At 37.9% G+C, this 24,354-nt stretch overlaps 1 protein-coding gene across 3 annotated transcripts in view; it reads left to right on the forward strand.

Moving 5' to 3' along the window:
* Positions 1 to 24,354, forward strand: part of BRCC3 (BRCA1/BRCA2-containing complex subunit 3) — a 53,683-nt gene that overhangs the window by 23,827 nt on the left and 5,502 nt on the right. For 2 of the 3 annotated variants that reach the window (XM_045995772.1, XM_045995773.1), the window contains 2 exons: positions 15,275 to 15,349; positions 23,796 to 23,927. In XM_045995772.1, the coding sequence (XP_045851728.1) occupies positions 15,275 to 15,349; positions 23,796 to 23,927 (207 nt within the window). The remainder of the gene's footprint in view (positions 1 to 15,274; positions 15,350 to 23,795; positions 23,928 to 24,354) is intronic. The other variant, XM_045995774.1, reaches the window with a different exon arrangement.

A 24,354-nucleotide genomic window follows, 5' to 3' on the forward strand; every position in this document is an offset into this window, starting at 1 on the left:
AGTTAAGTCAATAACCTAACTTTACACTTTAAGGAACTGGAAAAAGTGTCAACAAAATACAAAGCAGTTAGAAGGAAGGAAATCATAAGTGTTAAAGTTGAAGACAAAACAGGGAATAGAAAAACAATACATAAGGGACACCTGGGTGGCTCAGTCTGCCTTTGGCTTAGGTCATGATCTCAGGGTCCTGGGATTGAGCCCCACATTGGGCTTCCTGTTCAGCCAGGAGTCTGCTTTTCCCTCTCCCTCTGTCCCTATCCCATGTGTGCTCTCTCGCAAATAAAATATTTTTTTAAAGAAAATCAATAGAATTAAATACACGGAAAGTTAGTTCTTGGAAGAGGTCAACAAAATTGACATATCTTTAGTTAGAATGCTAAAACTGAGAGAAGACACAAAAAATTAAAATTTGAAATAAAAGTAGGGACACTACCACTGGCCTTCCAGAAACAAAAGGATTATAAGGTAAAACTGAACAATTGCATGCCAACACATTAGATAACCTAAATGAAATGGAAAAATTCCTAGAAATACACAAATTGCCAAAACTGGTTCAAAAGGAAAGAAAACTAGAACAAACCTATAAAAATAGATTGAATCAGTAGTAAAAAACCTCCTGACAAAGAAAATTCTAAAACCAAATGACTACACTGATTAATTCTGACACACACTAAAAGAAGAATTAATACTAATCCTTCTCAGATTCTTTCCAAAAATAGAAGAGGATGGAATACTTACAATTCATTCTTTGAATCCAACATTACCCTGTTACCAAAGCCAGACAATAATATCACAAAAAAGTAAAAGAAAAAAATTATAAGACACTATTCCTTATGAATACAGATACAAAAATTTTCAGTAAAGTCCTAGCAAACTGAATACAAGAGCATAGTAAAAGCATTATATGCCATGACCAAGTGGTATTTATCCCAGACATACAAGCAAGTTTTAAGATTAAATCTTTAATATAATATGAAGGGAAATGCCCACATGATTATCTTAATTGATGCACAAAAAGCATTTGACAAATTCCAACACAGTTTCATGATAAAATCACTCAAAAAACTAAGAATTTAGAGGACATTCCTCAACATTTATGGACCTTTATGAGAACCCCCAACTAAGATTTTACTTAGTGGTGAAAGAGTGAAAACTTTCTAAGATCTGGAACAAGACAAGGATGCCCACTTTCACCACTGCTGTTCAACATTGTACTAGTAGTTCTAGCCAAGACAATTAGGCAAGAAAACAAATAAAAGGCATCCAAGTTGGAATGTAAGAAGTAAAACGATCTGTATTTGAAGATGACATGAGTCCCCCAAAAGTCCCCAAGCTATTAGAGCTAATAAATTTAGCAAAGCTATATTGCTCAAAGTCAACATTCAAAAATCAGTATGTTTCTACATACTAGCAAGGAACAATCCAAAAAGGAAATTAAGAAAATAGTTCATTTACAGTAGCATTCATAATAATGAAATAATAGAATACCCAGGAAAAAAATTTAACCAAGTATGGGAAAGACTTATAAAGTTAAAAATAGAATATGCTGCTGAAAGATATTAAAGAAAAACTAAATAAAATCAGAAGACATCCCATATTCATGGATCAGAAGATTCAGTATCATTAAGGTGAGAGTACATCCCAAAGAGATCTCCAGATTCAGTACAATCCCTATTAAAATTCTAATGCCCCTTTCTGGGGTGCCTGGGTGGCTCAGTCAGTTGGACATCTGCCTTTGGCCCAGTTCATGATCCCTAGGTCCTGAGATCGAGCCGCGCATTGGACTCCTTGCTCAGTGAGGAGCCTGCTTCTCCCTCTCCTGCTCCCCCTGCTTGTGTGCTCCCTTCCTCTGTCTTACAAGTAAATAAATAAAATCTTAAAAAGGTAAAATTCTAATGGGCCCTTTTACAGGAATGGAAAAGATGATCCTAAAGTTTATATGAAATTGCAAGTTGCCCTGGATAGCCAAAATAATAATGAAAAAGAACAAAATTGGAGGAATTATACTTCTGGATTTCAAAACTTAGTACAAAGCTTCAGCAACCAAAACAGTGTGGATCTGGCATAAGTATAGATTCTAAACCAGTAGAATAGAATAAAAAATCCAGATGTAAACCTGTATACTTATGGCCATTTGATTTTCAATAAGGGTACTAGTGTTATTCAATGAGGAGAGAACAGGCTGTTCAAGTTGCTGGGACAACTGGATATCCGTATCTATTATAAACAAAAGTTAACTCAAGATAGGTCAATGACCTAAATCGAAGAGCTGAAGCCAGAAAACACTGAGAAGAAAACATAGGGATAATCATGACATTGGATTTTTTTTATTTTTAATTTTTTTAATATTTTATTTATTTGACAGAGAGAAATCACAACTAGGCAGAGAGGCAGGCAGAGAGAGAGGAGGAAGCAGGCTCCCCGTGGAGTAGAGAGCCCAATGCGGGGCTCGATCCCAGGACCCTGGGATCATGACCTGAGCCGAAGGCAGAGGCTTTAACCCACTGAGCCACCCAGGCGCCCCTTTATTTTTAATTTTAATTAATTTGTTTTTTAATAGGCTCCACACCCGGTGTGGAGCCAAACACATGGCGTGAACTCAAGACCCTGAGATTAAGACCTAAGCTGAGATCAAGAGTTGGATCTTAGCCAACCAAGTCACTCAGACCCCCTGACATTGGATTTTAGATGGAATCTTAGCTATGACACAAAAAGCATGAATAACAAAAGAACATAAAGTAGACTTTAAAAAATTAAAAACTCTTGTGCCTCAAAAGACATTATCCAGAAAGTGAAAATATTTGCCAGTCAGATAGCTACTATGGCTCTAGGATTCAGAATATATAAGGTACTCTCAAAATTCAACAGCAAAATGACAAAAAAAAAAAAAAAACTATTTAAAAATGGGCAAAGAATTTGAATAGATCTTTCTAAAGAAGATGTACAAATGGTCAATAAGTACATGAAAAAATATTCATTAGTCATTTTGAAAATGCAAATTGAAGCTAAAATGAGATGCCCCCTCACATTTGATAAATTGAACATAATTTTCAAAATGGAAAATAGCAAGTTGGTAAAGAAATTGGAAACTTTAGATGTTGCTGGTGGTATTATAAAATGGTGTCACTGTGGAAAACAGTTTGGTGGTTCTTCAAAAAGTTAGAATTATCTTATGATCTAGTAATTGTATTCCTAGGTATATATCCAAAAGAACTAAAAACATGTACTCAAATACTTGTATATGAATATTCATAGCAGCAGTATTCACAATAGTCAAAAGATGGAAACAACCAAAATGTTCACCAACTGATGAATAGATAAGCTAAATATAGTACAGTTGACCCCTGAACAACATGGGGGCTAGGGGTGCCAACCCTCAGTAAAAAATACACATATAATTTTTGACTTCCCCAAATCTTAACTACTACTGTTGACCAGAAACCTTACTGATAACATAAACAGTCAATTAACACATATTTTATATATGTATTATATACTATATTCTTCTAATATGGAAAAGAAAATATTATTAAAATAATAAAAAAGAGAAAATACATTTATAATACTATTCTGTATTTATATGAAAAAAATCTATGTAAGTGAACTCATACAGTTTAAACCCATGTTGTTTAGGATCAGCTATATCCTTTGAATGGAATATTACTCATTTGGAATATTACTCATTCAGAGAAAAGGAATGAAATGTTGAAACCTGCTACAACATGGAGGAATTACGCTAAGTGAAGCCAAACACAAAAAGTCACATATTATATGATTTCATCATATAAAGTATTCAGAATAGCTAGATCCATAGAGACAGCATTCAAGTACAAGTTTTTCTTTGGTGGTTGGTGGTTGGCAATGGGTTGAAGAGAGGGGAGAATGGGGGAGCAGCTGCTTAATGAATATGGTGTTTTATTTCAAGGTGATAAAAATGTTTTAGAGCTAGGTAGGTGTTGTGGTCCCCCAATATCATGAATGTACTAAGTGCTATTTATTCACTTTAAAATGGTTAATTTTATATGAATTGTATCTCAATTTTTAAAAATGGGCAAAGGACTTAAGTAGACATTTCTCCAAGGAATGTATATAAAGGGCCCGTAAGCACATAAAAAGCTGCCCTACATCATTACTCTTTAGGGAAATGCAAATAAAAACACCAATGATTGCATACTACTTCCCACCCAGTAGGATCCGTATAATTTTTTTTAAAGGAAAATAACATGTTGCCGAGGCTGTGGAGACAGTGGAACCCTGAGTCATTGCAGGTGGGAATAGACATTGCTTCAGTTGCTGTGGAAAAGTTTGGTGATTCCTCAATAATTTATATGTAGAATTAACGTATGACCTAGCAGTGGTACCCTTAGGTAACACCAAAGACAATTGAAAACAAGTGTTCAAAGAAAAACTTGTACTTGAATGCTGATAACAGCATTTTTTTAATAATAGCCAAAACACGGAAACAGCCCATATGTCGGGCTGATAAATGCTATAACATGGTGGACCCTGAACACTTGCTAAGCCACATATGGGACAAAATATCCAAAAGAGGCAAATCTGGAGAGACGAAAAGTGGAGAAGAGAGGCAAATTGAGAGTACATTTGTGTGCTGTTCCAATAATCAGCAGATCAGACAAAACTGAAAAAGCTGTACAGTGAAGGAAGGATGGCGTGTTCACCAAATGGTGTTAGACAATTAGACTAGCATATACAGAATAATGTCAATCTAGCCTTATATCAAACTTCATAGAAAGAAAAGATCATAGGTTCAAATAGAAAACAAAACTATGAAGGTTTTAGAGTTAAAGAGAGGAGAAAATCTGTATGTCGGGCCTGCCAACAACTTACACATAGAACCAAAAGTATTTTCCATAAAAGAAAACTTGATAAATGAGACTTCATCAAAATTGAAAACTTTGCTGAGTGAAACTTGTTTTATTTTTAATTTTAATTTTTTAAAAGATTTTGTTTATTTGTCAGAGAGAGGGAAAGAGAGAGCACAAGCAGGGGGAGCAGCAGGCAGAAAGAAGCAGTTTCCCCAGTGATCAAGGAGCCCAATGTGGGGTCCATCCCAGGACCCTGAGACCATGACCTGAGCCTAAGGCAGATGCTTAACTGACTGAGCCACCTTGGTGCCCCATGAAAGAAACTTTGAAGAGAATAAAAAGACTAGTTACAGAATGAGTGAAAATATTTGCAAGTCACATATTTTGACTATAGACTTGTATGAAGAATAGATAAAGAACTCCTAAAACTCAACAAAAAAAGCAAACAACCTGATTAAGAAGCAGGCAAAAGACATGAACAGATACTTCAGGTATGTAAGGATAGCAAATAAGCACACGAAAAGATGGTGGACGTCACTAGCTATTAAGAAAACGAACATGGAACTGGAACTCACGAAATGCTGGTGGAAATGCACGGCGATGAAGTCACTTTAGAAAACTGGGACTTAGCAGTTTCTTGTTACCTGCCATAGAGAAAGGAACATAATTTCACACAACCTTGTATGCGTATGTTTATAGCAGCTTTATCATAACTGCCACAAAAGGGAAACAACCCGAATTCCTTCCATAGGTGAGTAGATTATCAAACTGTAAGGCACCCAGACAGTGGAGAAATGCTCAACAATAAAAAGGAATGAACTTTTGATACAGGCAACTTTTAAGAATTTTGGAGGCTAAGTGGAAGAAGGCAGTCTCAAAGGCTACCTGCTGTATCGTTGCATTTATGTGGTATTCTGAAAAATGAAATTATAGGGATAGAGAGTAAGTCAGTGGTTGCTAGGGTTTATGGATTGGGGTGGGGTATGAGTATAAAGGGTTAACATGAGGGAATTTGTTTAGAGTTGTTGCTGGAAAATTCTGTACCCTTGTTAAAGTGGCTACTGGAGTCTATGTCTATGCAGTCTTTGAACTGTTCTTCCTGCACTTCGTACTGTATGACAAAAGTAAAAAAAAAAAGCAGCATGTTAAACATCATCAGTACTTGACTTTTGTGACAAATGATTTTAAGATCTAAAGGAAGGGGTGATTTCATAGGAAAATATACCAAAGTTGATTAAAAACTAGAAAACTTATATGTTTTTCCAGACCATACAGAAAGGTTAAAAGTTCCCCAATTTTTAAAAATAACTAGAATAATTTTGACACCAAAATCTGATTAGAGACATCACAGAAAAAAACTGTTGACCAATATCACTTAAAGATGTAAAAATTCAGAATAAAATATCAGCAAATCAAATATAACTGTTATTAGGGAATAATACACAATAAGCAAGTTCAGTTTAATCCACAAATACAGGTTCCTTCAGCTTCAGGAAATCTAAATGTATTATAATTCATTATATCCAAAGATCATAGGAGAAAAACCATAGACATTGGAAAGACATTGACAAAAGTCATTGTTAATGGTAACTGTCAGGTACTTGATGCGTCTCCTCTCAAATGTGTCTTAATTTTGCCAAAAATCCTGTGCCCCCCCCCCTTTATTGGTGAGGAAATGAACTCAGAAATTAAGAGACTTGATGCCGCATCACTAGAGCTCTTCTGTGGCCCCCAGGTTAACAGCTGTCCCTGTGCATAGTCTGGATCCCAGCCAGGGACAGGGCCCAAGAACAAGAAGTATATGCGGTGGAGCCTAGGACGTGTTTATGTTCACTTCAGCCTTTCTAACGCAGCGCATTTTATCAGAAGCCAGGCCCACTTGGTCACATAGCTGGTGGTCTGCATTTATTCGCTTTGTGGGAAGCTGATCCCAGGTCCTTTCCTTGAAGGAGAAAGGGTTTTGGAAGAGACAGTATATGGCAGCAAAACCAACAAATATACAATATAGTATTTCTCATTAAATTCATACTTTTTGTTGCTTTTCTAAATAGGATTTCCCCCCTTTTTCTATTATAAATTCTGAATGGTTGTTTTTGCCATATAGGTGCTATGTATTTTTCTAGTAGATTATCCTAATCAGCAATCAGAAGTATCTTACTGGTACGAACTACATGCAAAAGTTGAATACCAGAGTTGAGTGGCAACCACCACTGTCTTTTGACTCTTATGGGAATACTTCTGACGCTCTGTCAAATATGGGTGTCATGATTTTGTGGTAGACATCCTCTGTTCCTTCATTAACTTAAGGAAGTTTTCTGAGAATTTTTAATTATGAATGTCTCTCATTTTATTATATGCCTGCTTGTCATTTCCTGAATTGATAATGTGGCTGTTTCCCCTTTCATTAGTTTAGGTAATGATTTACATTGAAAACTCTTTAAACTGACCTGTTGTTGCATTCCTGAGGTAAACCCTACTTTCCCATGATGTATTGTTCTTTTAATACAAAGTCAATTCTATTTGCTAATATTTGGCTCAAGATATTACCTCTATGTCCATAAGTGAGATTAGTCTAAAGTATTCTTGGCTTGGGTTTCTCTTGAGTGGTTTTGGTTTCAGGATTATTTTATTAAGCTATAAAATGAGTTGGATTTTTTTTCTCTTTTCTGGAAAGACAATATAGTATAATAAGTAAGAACATAGCTCCGTAGCCAGATGCTTTTGTCGGAATCCTGATTTTCCATGATCTTGACTTCTAACACCATAGGTCACTTTCTCTTGTTTTTCAACCATTTATAAATGGAATCATACAATATGTACTCTCCTGTGTGTAGTTTCTTTCAATCAGTTGGTAAGATTCGTCCATGTTGTTGCATGAAGCAATAGCTTAGTAATTCTTGTTGCTGTATTCTTTGTATAAGCATACCACAGTTTATTCATTCCATTGAGTGTTCCAGTTTTTAAGAGGCTCTTATTAATTGTGCTGCTATGAATATTCTTGTTGTTGTGAACATATGTACATTTGTTGGGTATTTCTGTTGGGTACCTACTTAGGAGTGGAATCTATAGGTATATGTGTATATGTGTTCAGCTTTAAATAGATAATGCCAACAGTTTTCCAAAGTGTCAGTTCCAGAAATATTGGAGAGTTGCTTCTTCCACATCCTTGCCAATGCTTGGTACTCTCTGTCTTGTTCATTTTGCCATTCTAGTGAGTGTGTAATCATAGTACATTGCGGCTTTAGTTTGCATGTTGTTGATCACTAATAAAGTGGAAAATCTACTCATACATTTTTTTAGGTCTAGCCCTTTCTTCTTATATGAATAGCATCTGTCTTATACATAGATATTGCCCTATATTCATAGCCCCAAAATTAAAGTCAGATAACCAGAATGTTTTTATTTAGGTTCATAATATGTATGTAACAATTTACTAGGTTGTATTAGTTAAAATTACCTTTGGTTGAGAACTAAACAAAAACTCCAAAAATAGTACCTTAAGTAAAGTTAAATTCTCCATCACAGAAAAGAAGTAAACAGGTAGACAGTAAATGGCCGTTTCGAAAGGAAATATGCATCTTCTGTCTTGTGACTCCATTTTTCATGGTCTCCAAAGATGGATGATAAACTTTAAGATTTACCATGATATTCTAAACAGCAAATGGAAGGACATTTTTAAAAAGATCCTCCTCTTTTTAAGGCATCTTCCAGGTAGTACATATAACTTTTTCATGTATTTCTTATTAGCTAGCAAGTACACAGTAACAGCTAGCTGTAAGAGACCCTAAGAAGTATTTTAGCTAAAAATTAGGGCTTTCGTTTACTAGGAAAGATACTTCGGGGATGTGTGGAGCAGTTTCTTTTCTACAGGATGTGTTAGAGGGAAGTAACATGGATTAGCTGCATGTTAACATGAGAAGTAAAAGCTGCAGTCCCTACTCCTACTCCTCTACTCCTTCCTAGATTCTCCAGTGTATTCAGTAGTCAGGACTGTAGCACGGCATTCAGCATTGTGACAGGCAATTTAAGGGACCCAAGAATCCATAAGGGAAAGGGTAACCTGGACAGAAACAGAAAAATATAAGATAGGAACAGAATGAACGTTGAATGAATGATTAAATGATGGAAAGACTGAGCATTCTATTCATTTTTTTCTCCAATTGAGAACAGCTTAAAGTTATACAATAATGCAAGGGAGTTGCTTTAACATTTAATTGCTTATAATGATGGGTTTTACTTCAGGGGCTGAGTGCGAGTGTGTGTGTTGCAAATATAGAGCTAGTGCATATATAAATATGTTTGTGTAGGTATTTGTATATATATGTATATACATGCTTGTATACCTTGCGTTAATAAACATCCTTTTTGATATTTATACTCCTATCTTTCGCAAATGGAATAACAGTGGAATGTCCTCAGTTATCTTAGGGATGTTGTAAGCCATTAGTTAAAAAAAATGTCCCAGTTGCACCAGATCCTCCCATCCCTAAATGGAACATTCCTAAAGCTTCTAGGTATTACATATCTAGAGATAAAGCCAACCTCCCACCATGCAAAAACATGAAAAAATAACTTTGAAAAGAATACTCATATCCATGAGGGAAGTAACTACTGTCATAAACTGTAAATTACATGTAGACTGGCATCTGCAAGATGACAGACTAGGAGAAAAACCGCAGGACCAGATAGCTTCATAGGTAAATTCTACCAAATATTCAAAAAGGAATTAATACCCTTTTAAAACAGAAGAGGGAACACTTCCAAACTCATTTTATGAGACCAGCATTACCCTGATACCAAAGCTGCATAAAGCTAGAGTACTACGGGCAAATATCCCTTAATGAACAGGGATGCAAAAATCTTTAATAAAATACCAGCAAACTGAATTCAACAGCACATTAAAGGGATTATACACCATTAACAAGTATACAAATATGATTATCCCTGGGATATAAAGATGTTTCAACATATGCAAATAAATCAAGTTGATACACCATATTAACAGAATGAAAGATGATAAAAACCACATGATCACCTTAGTTAATGCAGAAAAGCATAAAAATTCAACAAAAGAGGTATAGAAGGAATGGGGGAAAAACTGAAAGCTTACCCTCTAAGATCCAGTACAAGGCAAAGATACCCAGTCTGGTGTTCAGCTTTAACATAGTGCGGGAAGTCTTGGAGCAGTCATACAAGAAAAAGAAAAGTCCTCTATATCAGAAGTAAAATTTATCTCAGATCTCAGATGACATCACATATGTAGAAAACCCTAAAGACTCAACAGCAACAAAAAATTTAAAACTAATAAATTCCGTAAAGTTGCAGAATAAAAAACAAATATATAAAGATCAATTAAGTTTCTATACACCAACAAACTACCCCGATAGGGAATAAAATCCCATTCGCAATACTTAAGGATAAGTATAAAATACTTAGGGGTAAGCTTAACCAAAGTCAAAGACTTGTCCCCTGAAAATTCTAAAATATTGATGAAGGAAATTAAGGAAGACAGAATGGAAGGACATGCCATGTTCATAGATTGGAGGAATTAATGTCCGTACTACTGAAAGTGATCTAAAGAGTCAATGCATTCTCTATTAAAATCCTGATGGCATTTAAAAAAAAAACATATTTATTTTTTTGAGAGAGAGAGAGAGGAGAGGGGCAGAGGTAGAGGGAGATAAGCAGATTCCTCAGTGAGCGTGGAGTCCAGTGTGGGTCTCGATCCCAGAACCATGAGATCATGACCTGAGCCAAAATCAAGAGCTGGACGCTTAACTGACTGAACCACCCAGTTGACCCCCCCCATGGCATTTTTTACATAATAGAAAAAATAATCCTAAAATTCATATGGATTCACAAAAGACCCCAAATAGCTAAAGCAATCTTGAGCAAGAATGAAGATGGAAGCATCACACTGACTGGTTTCTAAATACTATTATAAAACTACTGTAATCAAAAAGTATGATACTGGCATAAAAAATTGACATCTAGACCAATGAAGCCCAGAAGTAAATCCACATGTTCTTCAGCAAGAGTGCTGAGAATCCCCTATAAAATGAATACATGATTTTGGAAAACCTGTATATCCACATGTACCAGAACAAATTTGGACCCTTTACTCACACCATATACAAAAATCAACTCAGAATGGATTAAAGACTGAAACATAAGACCTAAAACCATAAAACTACTAGAGTAAAATGTAGGAAAAAAGCTTTTCGAAGAACTTGGCAATGATTTTTTTGGATGTGGCAACAAAGGCAAAAATAGGCAAGTGGGATTTCATCAAACTGAAAGTTTCTGCAGAACAAAGGAAATATTCAACAGGGTGAAAAGGTAGAGCCTGTGAAATGGGAGAAAATATTTGCAAACCATATATCCGATAAGGGGTTAATATCTAAAACATATAAGGAACTCGATAACAAAAACCCAAATAACCCAATTTTTTAAAAAGTGAAAAAAAATTAAAACGTGAAGGACCTAACTAAACATTTCTAAAAAGAAGACCTACGAAGGGCCAACAGATATCTGAAAGGTACACAGCATCGCTAGTTATCAAGAATGATACGCATTCTTGTATGTCATACATGCACAATGAGTATTATTGAGCCTTAATATAGAAAGAAATCTTGCCATTTGCAACAACGTGGATGAACGTAACCTTAACCTTGTGCTAAGTGAAATAGGCTTGACACAGAAAGACAGATACTGCATTACTTCACTTGTATGTGGAACCTAAAATAGTCAAACTCACAGAAACAGCGTAGAATGTTTCACCCCAGGGACTGAGGGGTGAGTGAAATTGGTAGATACTGGTCCAAGGATACAAAGTTTCAGTTATGCAAGATATGAATAAATTCTGGAGAGCTAATATACAGCAATGTGACTGTAATTAACAATATTGTATTTTATACTTGAAATTTGGTAAAAGGGTAACTCCTAAGTGTTCTCAACCCACCAACAGTTATACGTCAATAAAGCTATTAATTGAAGTACAAAGCACTGATTTTCTCTGAACTTTGGAGTGATTTAATAGAAACCTTTTAAGTACTAAGAACAAATTTATTTTTGTAGGATGGTGAAGATAGCAGTCTGGAAAATCTGTTTAGGAGTGCATTGTTGGAGGGAAAGCTTTTTAACGGCAGTGTTAGTGGTACCAGAGTTTCAGAATGTGTTTGTCATTATGTTCTCAATAGATGGTGCTAACCCTATAAAAAATGCTACTGTAATGGCAGAGAACAGAAGAATTGGATTCTGTCACGAGAGACAGGTCGAGGAGTGGCTTTCAGAAATGAAGCGGCTAGTTAGGTTCCATGGTGTAGTGGTTAGCACATCTGCCTTACAGAAATAAAGCGGCTCATCCAAGACCATGTGGCTGGACAAATGCTTACTCTGTGTCTCCTTTTAAGAATGTCAGGGCCCAGGAACGGCTGGGTGGTTCAGTGGGTTAAGTGTCCGCCTTCAGCTCAGCTCATGATCCCAGTGTCCTGGGATGGAGCCCTGCACTGGGCTTCTTGCACACTGGGGAGTCTGCTTCTCCCTCTCCATTTGCCCCTCCCCCTGCTCATGCCGGCACTCTCTCTCTGACAAAAATAAATTTAAAAAATCTTAAAAAAAGAGAAGGTCAGGGCCCAGAGGGCCTGGGTGGCACAATCGGTTAACCGTCTGACTCTTGGCTTTGGCTCAGGTTGTGATCTCATGGCTGTGGGATTGAGCCCTGAGTTGGGCTCTGCACTCTCTAGGTCTACACATATTTAATGTATACAATTTGATGAGTTTGGATGTATGTAACTAGATGTGATACCATCCCCACAATCAAGGTAATAGACATTGCCAGTACCTCCAAAGTTTCCTTGTTTCCTTTGTGGGTTTTTTCTTGTTTGGTTCATTTTATTTTGGGGAGGGGGGCTTAAGAAGAGAACGTGAGATCTGTCCTCTTAACAAATTTTGAAATGCACTATACCTTCCTGTTCATTCTAGGCACCGTGTTGTACGGCAGATCTTTAGAATTTATTCATGTAGCGTAACTGGAGCTTTATGCCCATTGAACAACAGCCCCTTTTATACCTACCCGCGGCCCCTGGCAACCAGTACTGTATTCTCTGCTTCTGTGAGTGGAATCATGCAGTATTTGTCAGCTATGGTAATTTATAGTTTCCTAGAAAATTATCCATTTCATCTGTTTTCCGTTCTTTGGCCTTGATATATGTGTTTAACATTTAAATTTTTTTTTAAAAAATGTGTTTCATTTTCTTTGTAGCACTAATATAGGTTAGTTGTTCATTTCTTATTTACAGTCTCATTCCCCGCATTAGACTGTTGTCTCCGTGATTGTAAGGACGTCCTATGTCTTGTTGACTAGCACTTAGAGCAGGGCCTGCCACGTGGTAGCCATTTGGTAAATATTTCTTGAGTGGGTGACTGTGTGATCTGTTTCTTTAAGTATGTCCCCTTCTCCATTGCTTATGCTGTTTGCTTGTGTTTTCTCTTTTTTCTTGATTCTGTTGCCAGAGGTTTATCTATTTTGTTGGTTTTTTTAAAGGACCAGCTTTAAGTTCTCTAGATCACTTCAGTTTCTTATCTTTTAATAAAATTCTGCTTTTTTCTTTATTAATTTCTTCCTTCTGTTTTCTGTACATTTTATTGTTGCTGTGTTGTTCTCACTGTTGTCTTCATTCTAGATTCTTGAGATAAGGGTTGCCTGAGTGACTCATTCCGTTAAGCATCTGCCTTCAGCTCAGGTCATGATCCCAGGGTCCTGGGATCGAGCTCCTGTGTTAGGCTCCCTGCTCAGCACAGAGCCTGCTTTTCCTCCCTCTGCCTGGTGCTCCGCCTGCTTGTGTGCTCTCTCTCTCTCTCTCTGGTAAATGAAAGATGAATTCTTGAGATGAAAATTAAGTTTACTTTCTGTGTTCCTTGTTCTCTGGTAAATACTTTTAATGCTATAAATTTTCCTCCTCACTTTTGCTTCATTCCATAGGTTCCAGTGGCTTTTTTTTTTAACTTCTGATTTGTTTTCAGTTTTTATTTTCTCTTCAATCAAACAGTTATTTAGAAGTGCATTTAAAAATTTCCAGGTTTGGGGCGCCTGGGTGGCTCAGTGGGTTAAAGCCTCTGCCTTCGGCTCAGGTCGTGATCCCAGGGTCCTGGGATCGAACCCCGCATCGGATCGAGCCCCGCATCGGGCTCTGCTCAGCGGGGAGCCTGCTTCCCCCTCTCTCTCTACCTGCCTCTCTGCCTACTTGTGATCTCTGTCTGTCAAATAAATAAATAAAATCTTTTCAAAAAATTTCCAGGTTTATAGATCTGGGAGGGGGTGGATTATATTTATTTATTTATTTATTTTTCTGTTACATTAATTTTTTAATTCTTTAATATTTTTTAGAGAGAGTGAGAGTGTGGGGTGGGGAGGGACAGAGGGAGTGGGAGAGGGAGAGAGAGAATCTTAGGCAGGCCCCACGCCCAGCACAGAGTGCAATCTGAGATCACGACCTGAGTGGAAATCTGACTGAGCCACCCACGTGCCCCATAATTTTTAATACATTACGGTAACCGTGGCCTAGGTGATACCGGCTTTACAGAAATTTTTGGATATTTCCTTTGTTATCTAGAAAAGGGGTCCACAGACTACATCCTGTAGGCTACAAGGGCCTGGTGCCTGTTTCGGAGCATCTGACCTTTGTTTACCAGTTACAGCTGCTCAGCTGAGTGGTTCTGACAGAGACCCTGTGGCCCACACAGCTGTTCTACACACTAATGTTTTACACAGTAAAACAAAATGCTGTTTTTAAAAAAACAAAGTAAAATAAAAATGTTTTACACAGTAAAACGTTTACTGTCTGGACTTTTCACAAAGAGTTCACTGACCTTCACTGACTTAAAATACGGTCAATTTTCGTGACTTTTTTATATGCACCAAAAAATATGTATGTTATCTCTTGGGTACAAGTCCCTTATCCCCTTATTAGCATAAGCTTGTTAAGTTGTGTTACAGTGGTCCTTATATCCTTCCTCACGGTGTGTGCTTTTGGTTATACATATCTGAGAGAGACGTATGGAAGCCTCCCACCCGCTTCTGTATTTTAGGGTTATCTATTTTGTAGCTGCATTGGTATTGCATAAAGAGTTTATAAAGGTTCATAACTATTATATTGTATTGTCCTGTTGTGTTTTTTATTTACGAAATATCTTTCTTTGCCCATTTACATGTTTATTTATGTATGCCTTAAAATATTTCTAAAGACTATGATTGTTCCTGTCAGGTTTAGGTTGAACTACGTATATTAGGGAAAAAATTAAATAATAAATAACAGTTTAAACGAGAAAGCTTGTTTCTTTCTTGGGTAGAAGTCTGGAGATAGGTATTCCAGGGCTCTGTGATGTCATCAGGGACCCAGGCTCCTATCTTCTGCTTTACCATCTTGGTATATAGTTTTCATCCTAAGGTCCCCTCATGGTCCCCGAGCATTCTGGAGTTCCAGCCAGCACATCTCCATTGAGGGCCAGAAGGAAGAGGAAAGGTAGGAGGGCAAAAAGGGGCCTGTCCTAGCTCAGCCGCTTGGCCAATTTCCAATAAACAATGTCAGAAATCCCAGAAGACAGTTCATTTCCATCTCACTGGCAGAACGTAGTGAAGTAGCCACACCTAGGCCGGGAGGCCTGTCAGGGAGCTCCGGCTTGTTCCCAGGGAGGACGGTGGGACCGGATGCGCGTGTCCGCCGCTGCCTGTTGCCCGTTGCCTCAGTCACTCTGTTTCAGGTCTGTCTCTTCTAAGCAGAGTATAGCACGATCTTGAGTTATTTGGTTTTAAACGATCAGAACATCTGTCTTAATAGGTGAGTGTATCATTTTAGTACCATTACTGCAATTGTCCGTTTGCCTCCTGGTTGCTTTCTGTTGAATTCTTTTTACTTTTCCTGCCACTTGTTACACTGAATTTTCTGGGTGGTTTTTTTTTTTTTTTTTTCTGTTTTAGAAGTTGTGTGTACTGTTTTGATTCTTTTAGTTATTAGTCTTGGTGTTTTTTAACATTGTTCTAAAATCATTTCAAATTTACAGAAAAGTTGCAAGGGTAGTGCAGAGGGCTCCTGTGTGCCCTTTACCCAGATTCCTGAGATGTCAACATTTTGTCGTATTTCCATTATCATTTTTCCTTATGCCTATAAATAGTGTTTCTTTTTAAAAAGATTTTATGTATTTATTTGACAGAGAGACAACAAGAGAGGGAACACAAGCAGGGGGAGTGGGAGAGGGAGAAGCAGGCGCCTCGCGGAGCAGGGAGCCCGATGTGGGATTATATATTCTGGAGTTGAGAGGATCCCCAGAAAACCACCCATCCAACTCGTCAGTGCTACAGATGAAAAGAAAAAGGAGGACACGAAGTTCCCTTCTGCGCTTGGGGAACTTGTCTGTGGTCCTGGTTGAGCTGGTGTTTGTTCATCAACCGCCCCTGCCCTGGGCCAGACCCTGCCAGGGGCTGGAACAACACGGCGGAATTACAATCCTTCTGTGGTATTCCAGAGCCCCCAGTTTAGTGAGGGGGACAAAGAAGTAACAAAAGAACGTGTGCCTCGGGGCACCTGGGTGGCTCAGTGGGTTAAGTCTCTGCCTTCTGCTCAGGTCATGATCTCAGGGTCCTGGGATCGAGCCCCGCATCGGGCTCTCTGCTCCGCAGGGAGCCTGCTTCCCTCTCTCTCTCTGCCTGCCTCTCTGCCTACTTGTGATCTCTGTCTGTCAAATAGATAAATAAAATCTTAAAAAAAAAAAAGAAAGTGTGCCTCAAAATACCTCATGCTAATAATGGACTAGAACCCACTGAATAAAATAAGAATCCAGATATACACATATATGTTAATAAATAGACAAATGGACAGGGAAAGCCCTTCCTGGGACTAGATTGCCAACTGACAAATGTACTTTCTTTTCATCTGTCTTTAGGTATTTTGAGGCACACATGATTTCAGAAGCAACCAGCGGCAGCCCCTCCCATGTTCTTTTGACATGTTCCACTTTCATCTTGCTCTTTCCTCGATTTCTCCAAGGGACCCCGGTTCCATTTAGTTTTTAACAGCTTTATTGAGGTACAGTTGCAGACAATAAACTACACATGTTGAAAGTAGACAGTTTGGCAAGTTTTGACATGTACACTCCTAGATAATGAAAATATCCCTCACCGTGCCCCTCTGTAATTCCTCCCTTCGTACTCCCTGTCCCTCCTGCAACCTAAAGCCCTGATCTACAGTCACTATAGAGTAGTCGGCATTTTTGTAGAGAAAAAATAGACACATATGTAGAGTCATAGACTGTAAGCTTTTCGTCTGTCTCATTTCATGCACCAGAATTATTTTGAGATTCATGTATGTTATAACAGGTATCAATAGTTTACACGTTTTATTACAGAAAAGTATTAAATCATATAAGTATTACCCCAGTTTGTGTATTCATTTGCCTGTTGATAGACATTTGAGTTACTTGCCGTTTTGGCTTATTACAAACAAAGTCTTTGTATGGATATGTGCTCTCTCTTCCCTTGGGGCGATATCTAGGAGCAGACTGGTTGAATTATATGGTACATGTGTATTTAGCTTTTTAAGAAATTCCAGACTTTTCCAAAACATCCTGCTGAGATTTTTTTTTAAGATTTTATTTATTTATTTGACAGAGAGAGATCACAAGTAGGCAGACAGGCAGGCAGAGAGAGAGAGGGAAGCAGGCTCCCTGCGGAGCAGAGAGCCCGATGCGGGGCTCGATCCCAGGACCCTGAGATCATGACCTGAGCAGAAGGCAGAGACTTAACCCACTGAGCCACCCAGATGCCCTGCCTGCTGAGATTTTTGATTGGGATTGCATTGAATGTGGATCATTTGGGGGAGAATTGACATCTTAATAATACTGAGTCTTCCAATCCATGAATGTTTGCATCTCTCCATTTATTTAGGTCTTTAATTTCTCATTAATGGTTTGTACATTTCTGCATATAAGTCTTGCATATTTTTTTTCAGATTCATCCCTACATATTTCATATTTTTAAAAAGATTTTATTTATTTATTCGACAAAGATCACAAGTAGGCAGAGAGGCAGGCAGAGAGAGAGAGGAGGAAGCAGGCTCCCTGCTGAGCAGAGAGCCCAATGTGGGGCTCCATCCCAGGACCCTGGGATCATGACCTGAGCCGAAAGCAGAGGCTTTAACTCACTGAGCTACCCAGGCACCCCTCATATTTTTATCCTATTGTAAATGCTTTCGTTTTAAATCTCAATTTCCTATTGTTCATTGCCACTGCATAAAAATACAAAGAATTATTATATATTGGGTTTACATCCTACCTTTCTAAATTCACTTCTTAATATTAGTACCTTTTTTGAAGAGTCCATTGGATTACCCACATAGGTTGTCATCTGAATAAAAGCAGTTTTACTTCTTTCTTTCCAGTCTGGATGCCTTCTGTTTATTTTTCTTACCTTACTGCACTCTCCAGTAAACTGCTGAATGCGACTGTTGGGAGCAGCCACCGTACCTTTCTTTCTGATCTTAGGGAAAATCATTCGGTCTTTTACTATTAAAGTATGATGTTACCTGAAGGTTTTTTCTTATTGATTTGAGGAAATTTCTTTCTATCCCTAGTTTGCTGAGCATTCTTTTTTCATCAGTAATAAATGTTGCATTTTATGAAATGCTTATTTCTATCCACTGAGATGCTCCTATAGTGCTTTTCTGTTTTAGTGTGTTAATATTGATGAATTGCATTGAATTTTTATTGCTAAACCAACTTTGCACTCCTGGAATAAACCCCATCGGTCAGGATGAATTGTCCATTTTAGGTGCTGCTAGATTTGGTTTGCTAAAATTTGTTCAGAAATTTTTTTACATTTTTTGCACCTATCTACTTGAGGGATATTAGTATGTACTTTTCTTGTAAAGTCTTTCTCTAGCTTTTGTATCAGAAATGCTGGCTTCAGAAAACGAGTGTGACGGTGTTGTCTCCTTTTCAATTTAACGGGAGAGTTTTTGTAGAACTAAATAGCCTTTCTTCCTTAAGTATTTGGTAGAATTCACCAGTTAAAGCTTTCTGGGCCCGGAGTCTTCACTGTGGGAAGTTTTTAACTACCAGTTTGATTTATTTAATAGATTCAGGTTATATATTTCTTCTTGAGTGAGCTTTGGTAATTTGTATCTTTCAAGGGACTTATTCATTTCATCTGAATAGTTGAATTTATTGGCATAAAGTTAGAATATCTTTTATTGTTTATTATCTATAAAATAATTGTAATGTCATCTCTCTTGTTACTATATTGGTAATTTGTTTCTCTTTTGTGATAAGTCTGGTTAGAAATGGAACCATTTTATTGGCTATCTCAAAAAAATCACTTTGGTTTCATTGGTTTTCTCTGTTGATCTGTGTGTCAACCAATATATGTTACTTCCTTCTCTTTGCTTACTTTGAGCTTCACTTGTTCTTTTTTCTGTTTTTTTCTTCTATTTGTTTTACAGTATATGGATGCTGAGTTCATTCATTTGAGATCTATTTTCTGTTTTTATAGAAATTTATGTAAATTTCCAAGTAATCCTTTAGTTGTATCTCACAAATCTTGCTGTGTGTTTCATTTTTATTCAGTTCAAAATAATTTGTAATTTTCCTTTTGACTTCCTCAGTGTATGTATGTATGTATGTATGTATTGCTCAGTTTTACTGAGATATAATTACATAAAACATTGCATAAGTTTTAGGTGTTGAGCATAATGATTTGATACATGTATATATTGCAGAATACTTGGCACAGATTTAGTCAACATCCATCATCTTGCATAGTTACAAATGGCTTGTGTGTGTGTGTGTGTGTGTGTGTGTTGAGAACTTTTAAGATTTACTCTCTGAGTAACTGTCAAATATGTAATGCAGTATTGTTAACTACAGTCATCATGTTGTACATGACATCGACAGGACTTATTCATGTTTCAATTAGATGAATTTATCTATTAAAGAGAGTTATTTTAAAATTAGATATCAAAGACAAACCCAACTCTAGGCTCTATGCAAGACTCAAAGAAAACACAAAATTTCAAAAAGCCTAAAAATAAAGGGATGGGCAAAAATATATCAGTAACGTGGGAACAGTAAGAAGGTAGGTGTTGCAATCACAGCGAGATCAGGATCAGAGGCGGGGAAGCCCACTATTTCTTTTTTTTCTTTATTTCTTCTTTTTTGGGGGGGGTGTATTTGCACTGAGATACTTTCTCTGTATTTTATTTTTTTAAGTTTAAGTTTTCATTTTCACTCCAGTTAGTTACCATTAGGTTCTGGTGTACAGTACAGTGATTCAGCCCTTCCATACAACACCCAGTGCTCACCACAGGTGCCCTCCTTCATCCTCATCCCCATCTCACCCCAATAATCTCATGTTTTGTTTCTTAAGTTCCACGCAAGTGAAATCACATGGCGTTTGTCTTTCTCTGACTGACCTGTCTCACTTAGCACTACACCCTCTAGCTCCATCCACGTCATGGCAGATGGCAGGATTTCATTCTTTTGATGGCCGGGTGGTGTTCCATTGTGTACATAGACCACGTCTTCATCATTCATCTACCAGTGGATACTCGGGCTGTTTCCATACTCTGGTTATTGTTGATAATGCTGCTGTAGACATCGGGGTACCTGGTTCCCTTTGAATTAGTACGTTTGTATTCGTTAGGTAAATACTTAGTAGTGCAAATGGGGGATTGTAGGATATCTTCTATGTTTAAGTTTCTGCGGAGCCTCCGTACTGATTTCCATAGTGGTGCACCAGTGTGCATTCCCCCCAGCTGTCAAGAGGGTTCCTTGTCCTCCATTGTCCTCACCAGCAGCTGTTGTTTCTTGTATTTTTTATTTTAGCAATTCTGGCACATGGGAGCTGATTTTGTAGCTTGGATTTGCATCTCCCTGAGGATCAGTGATGTTGAGCATCTTTTCATGTGTCTGTTGGCCGTCTGCATGTCTCCTTTGGAGAACTGTCTGTTCATGTCTCCTGCCCACTTTTTAATTGGATGATTCGTGTTTTGGGTGTTGAACTTTAAAGTTCTTTCTATATTTTGGATACTAACCTTTTATCAGGTATGTCGTTTGCAAACATCTCCCTTTAGTGGGTTACCATTTCTAGTGCTCTTCATTTCTTTGTTTCCATCTGTTATCATTTTCTTTCTTGAAGAATGTCCGTTAATGCTTCTGGTAGTGTAAGTCTTCTGGTGAAACAGTCCTTCGACTTTCATATGTCTGAAAGAAGTCTTAAATTCCATCTTTAAAAAATATTTTCAGTAGGTAAAGAACTCTAGGGTGGCCATTTTTGTCTTTTAGAATTATAAAGATATTTCTCTACCATCCAATGAAAAACTGGCTATCATCTTTACCTTTGCTTCTGTTTACTTAATATGACTTTTTTTCTGACTTCTCAAGATTTTCTCTTTTTCACTTGTTTTAAGCTCTTTGATTATAGTGTGCCGTGGTGTAATTGTTTTCAGTTTCATTCTGTCCTTGGGTTTCCCTGAGCTTAGACATGTGGATTTACATTTGTCATCAAATTTACAAAAATCTGAGCTATTATTTCTACAAGTATTTTTTTCTGTTCCACTCTCTCATTTTCTTCGGATATTTTAATTATACACATATCTGGCCACTTGACATTGTCTCATGGTTCATCAATGCTCTGTTCATTGTTTTCTGGTCTTTTTTTCTATCTGTGATTTATTTTATATAGTTTCTATTACTGTATCTTCAATTTCACTAATCTTTCCCTCTGTAATGTTTAATTTCCTGTTAATCCTATGCATGTTCAGTCTTTCCTCTAGCTTTCTGAACACACAGAATATTTATAATGATAAATTGTTATTTTAAGAAGCTTGTTTGCTAATTCTTTCATCTTTGATATTTCTAGCTCTACTTCGGTCAACTTATTTTTTCTTATGTATTGGTCACATTTTTCCAGCTTCTTCCTATGCCTAGTAATTCTAGTAATTACTAGAATAAAATTGATATTTGAATGAACCCAAACACTGTTCATTTTACTAAATGTCCCCTTGAGGTTTCATATTGAGCCAGAAAGCACTTTGTTTATCAGCTTTCTTTTATTGTTAGAGAGAAAACTCATGTATCTGAGCTTGTTTTTTTTTCCTAAGGAAAAGTTAATAGGCTTCTGCAACTCTAAGGAATATTTTGTCACCAAAAATTAAGGAGCATTTGAATTGAATATATTGGAATATGTGGAGAAAGAAAAATGAGTTAGATCACTCATTCCCAAACTTGGCTGAACACTGGAATCACCTGAGTAGTTTGAAAAATACACTAAGCCAATCTAAAAAGGCTGTATTCTACATGAGAGAGAGAGAGAGCAGGAGGGAGAGGAAGAGGGCGAGAGAGTCTTTTTTTTAAAATTTATTTTATTTGACAGAGATCACAAGTAGGCAGAGAGGCAGGCAGAGAGAGAGAGGAGGAAGCAGGCTTCCTGCTGAGCAGAGAGCCCGATGCGGGGCTCGATCCCAGGACCCGGGATCATGACCTGAGCCGAAGGCAGAGGTATTAACCCACTGAGCCACCCAGGCGCCCCAAGGGCGAGAGAATCTGAAGCAGACTGTGTGCTGGGCTCAGAGCCCGATGTGGGGCTCAGTGAGGATCTGAGCCAAAACCAAATGTCAAACACATAACTGACTGAGCCATCCAGGTGCCCCAGTATTTGTGAATTTCTCACCTATTTCCCCTCAGGGGAGAGAATGGGAACTGCGGGCCACTGGTGAACCCCGAGTTAGAACGAGTGAGCATTTATATGAGTAATCCCATATACATCATGAATCTGATGGACTCATGGAAAAGTCTGCAGCTACTCTTCCCCAGGCTTTGTGATGAATGTGTTCACCCCCCATGGAAACTTCTCAAGCAAAGACAGCAATAATTAGCTATTCCCCTTATCTGGGGGAGTGAGCATAAGGACCCTGAACTCCCAAGGCCTCTGATACATTTTTGAAAGTGGGCTTACATTTTCTTTTAAGATTTTATTTATTTATTTGACAGACAGAGATCACAAGTAGGCAGAGAGGCAGGCAGAGAGAAAGGAGGAAGCAGGCTCCCCGGGGAGCAGAGAGCCCGATGCAGGGCTCGATCCCAGGACCCTGAGATCATGACCTGAGCCGAGGGCAGAGGCTTTAACCTACTGAGCCACCCAGGCGCCTTTTGGGCTAACATTTTCTAGGAGAGTGGGGAATATTGACTCTGCAAATGGGCTTCTAATTTGCTCCCCAGGTGAGTTCATTTTGAATTCAGTCAAGTTTCAAGTTGAGCTACTAAATGAATGACAGGGATGTCTAATCTTCGAGTATACTGTATCCCAAAATTTCTATTAAGTTTATAGAAAACTTCTGATTATGACAACTCGGCATTAAAAACTAACCCATTCTTGGTATATATTCAAAGACAATGAAGTATGGATCTCAAAAATGGTATCTGTACTCTAATGTTCTTTGCAGAGTTATTTGCGATAGTCAAGATACAAAAACAACCTAAAGGTCTGTCAGTGGAGGCATTGAAGTAAATAAAAATAGCAAACTCGTTGAAGCAGAGGGTAGAATGGTGGTTGCCGTGGCAGGAGTGGTGGAAGGGAAAATGAGGAAGTGTTGGTCAAAGGGTACAAAGTTTCAGGATGAATGAATTCTGGAGATCTACTGCTCAGCATGGTGACTACAGTTAACAGAACAGTGTCATATACTTGGAATGTTCCAGCAAGGTAGATCTCAAGTATTCTTACCACACACACACAGAAAGGCAACTATGTAAGGTAATGGATATGTTAATTGGCTTGAGTGTGGTGCTCCTTTTACTCAAAATATCAATATCAAAACATCAATTTGTATGCCTTAAATATATATCATTCCTTTTCATCAATTAGACCAAAATAAAGCTAGAGACTAAGAAACATGAAACCGACCTGAGTTGATTGTCTCGCAGGTATGAGAGGATTGAAATCCCCATCCATATTGTACCTCACGTAACCATCGGGAAAGTGTGCCTGGAGTCAGCCGTCGAGCTGCCCAAGATCCTGTGCCAGGAGGAGCAGGATGCGTACAGGAGGATCCACAGGTAAAGCCCTCCCTCCTCTCTCATCTTGACTTCTCGGGGCCTGGTCCCTCTTTTCCTCTTCCGGAGGTCCCTTTCCTTTCACCTCTCTGGGAGAAAGTGTGCTCATATTCTATTTAACATCCATTTCTCTCCCGCTGCACTTTGGGTCCTTCAAGGGCAATGATACTTCTGGTTGTTAGGAAAAAACCAAACAATTACACCTCAGTAGCCCTACTGCCAAGCACTGGGTCTTGCCCAAGAAGTGTGGACTGTATGAAGTGAGACAGTGATTTCAAGTGATCTCTTTGAATTATCTTGAAGTTCTGATTGAAATTATATCCTCCAAATCATGAAACATTTTACTCTAATGGAATTTAAATTATGCATATTCCTCTAATCCAATTCGCGAAGGTCCGGTGCAGTTTATCATTTTGTTTTCCCTTTCCTG

Source organism: Meles meles, chromosome X (genome assembly GCF_922984935.1).
Source record: "Meles meles chromosome X, mMelMel3.1 paternal haplotype, whole genome shotgun sequence".
Classification (NCBI taxonomy): domain Eukaryota; kingdom Metazoa; phylum Chordata; class Mammalia; order Carnivora; family Mustelidae; genus Meles; species Meles meles.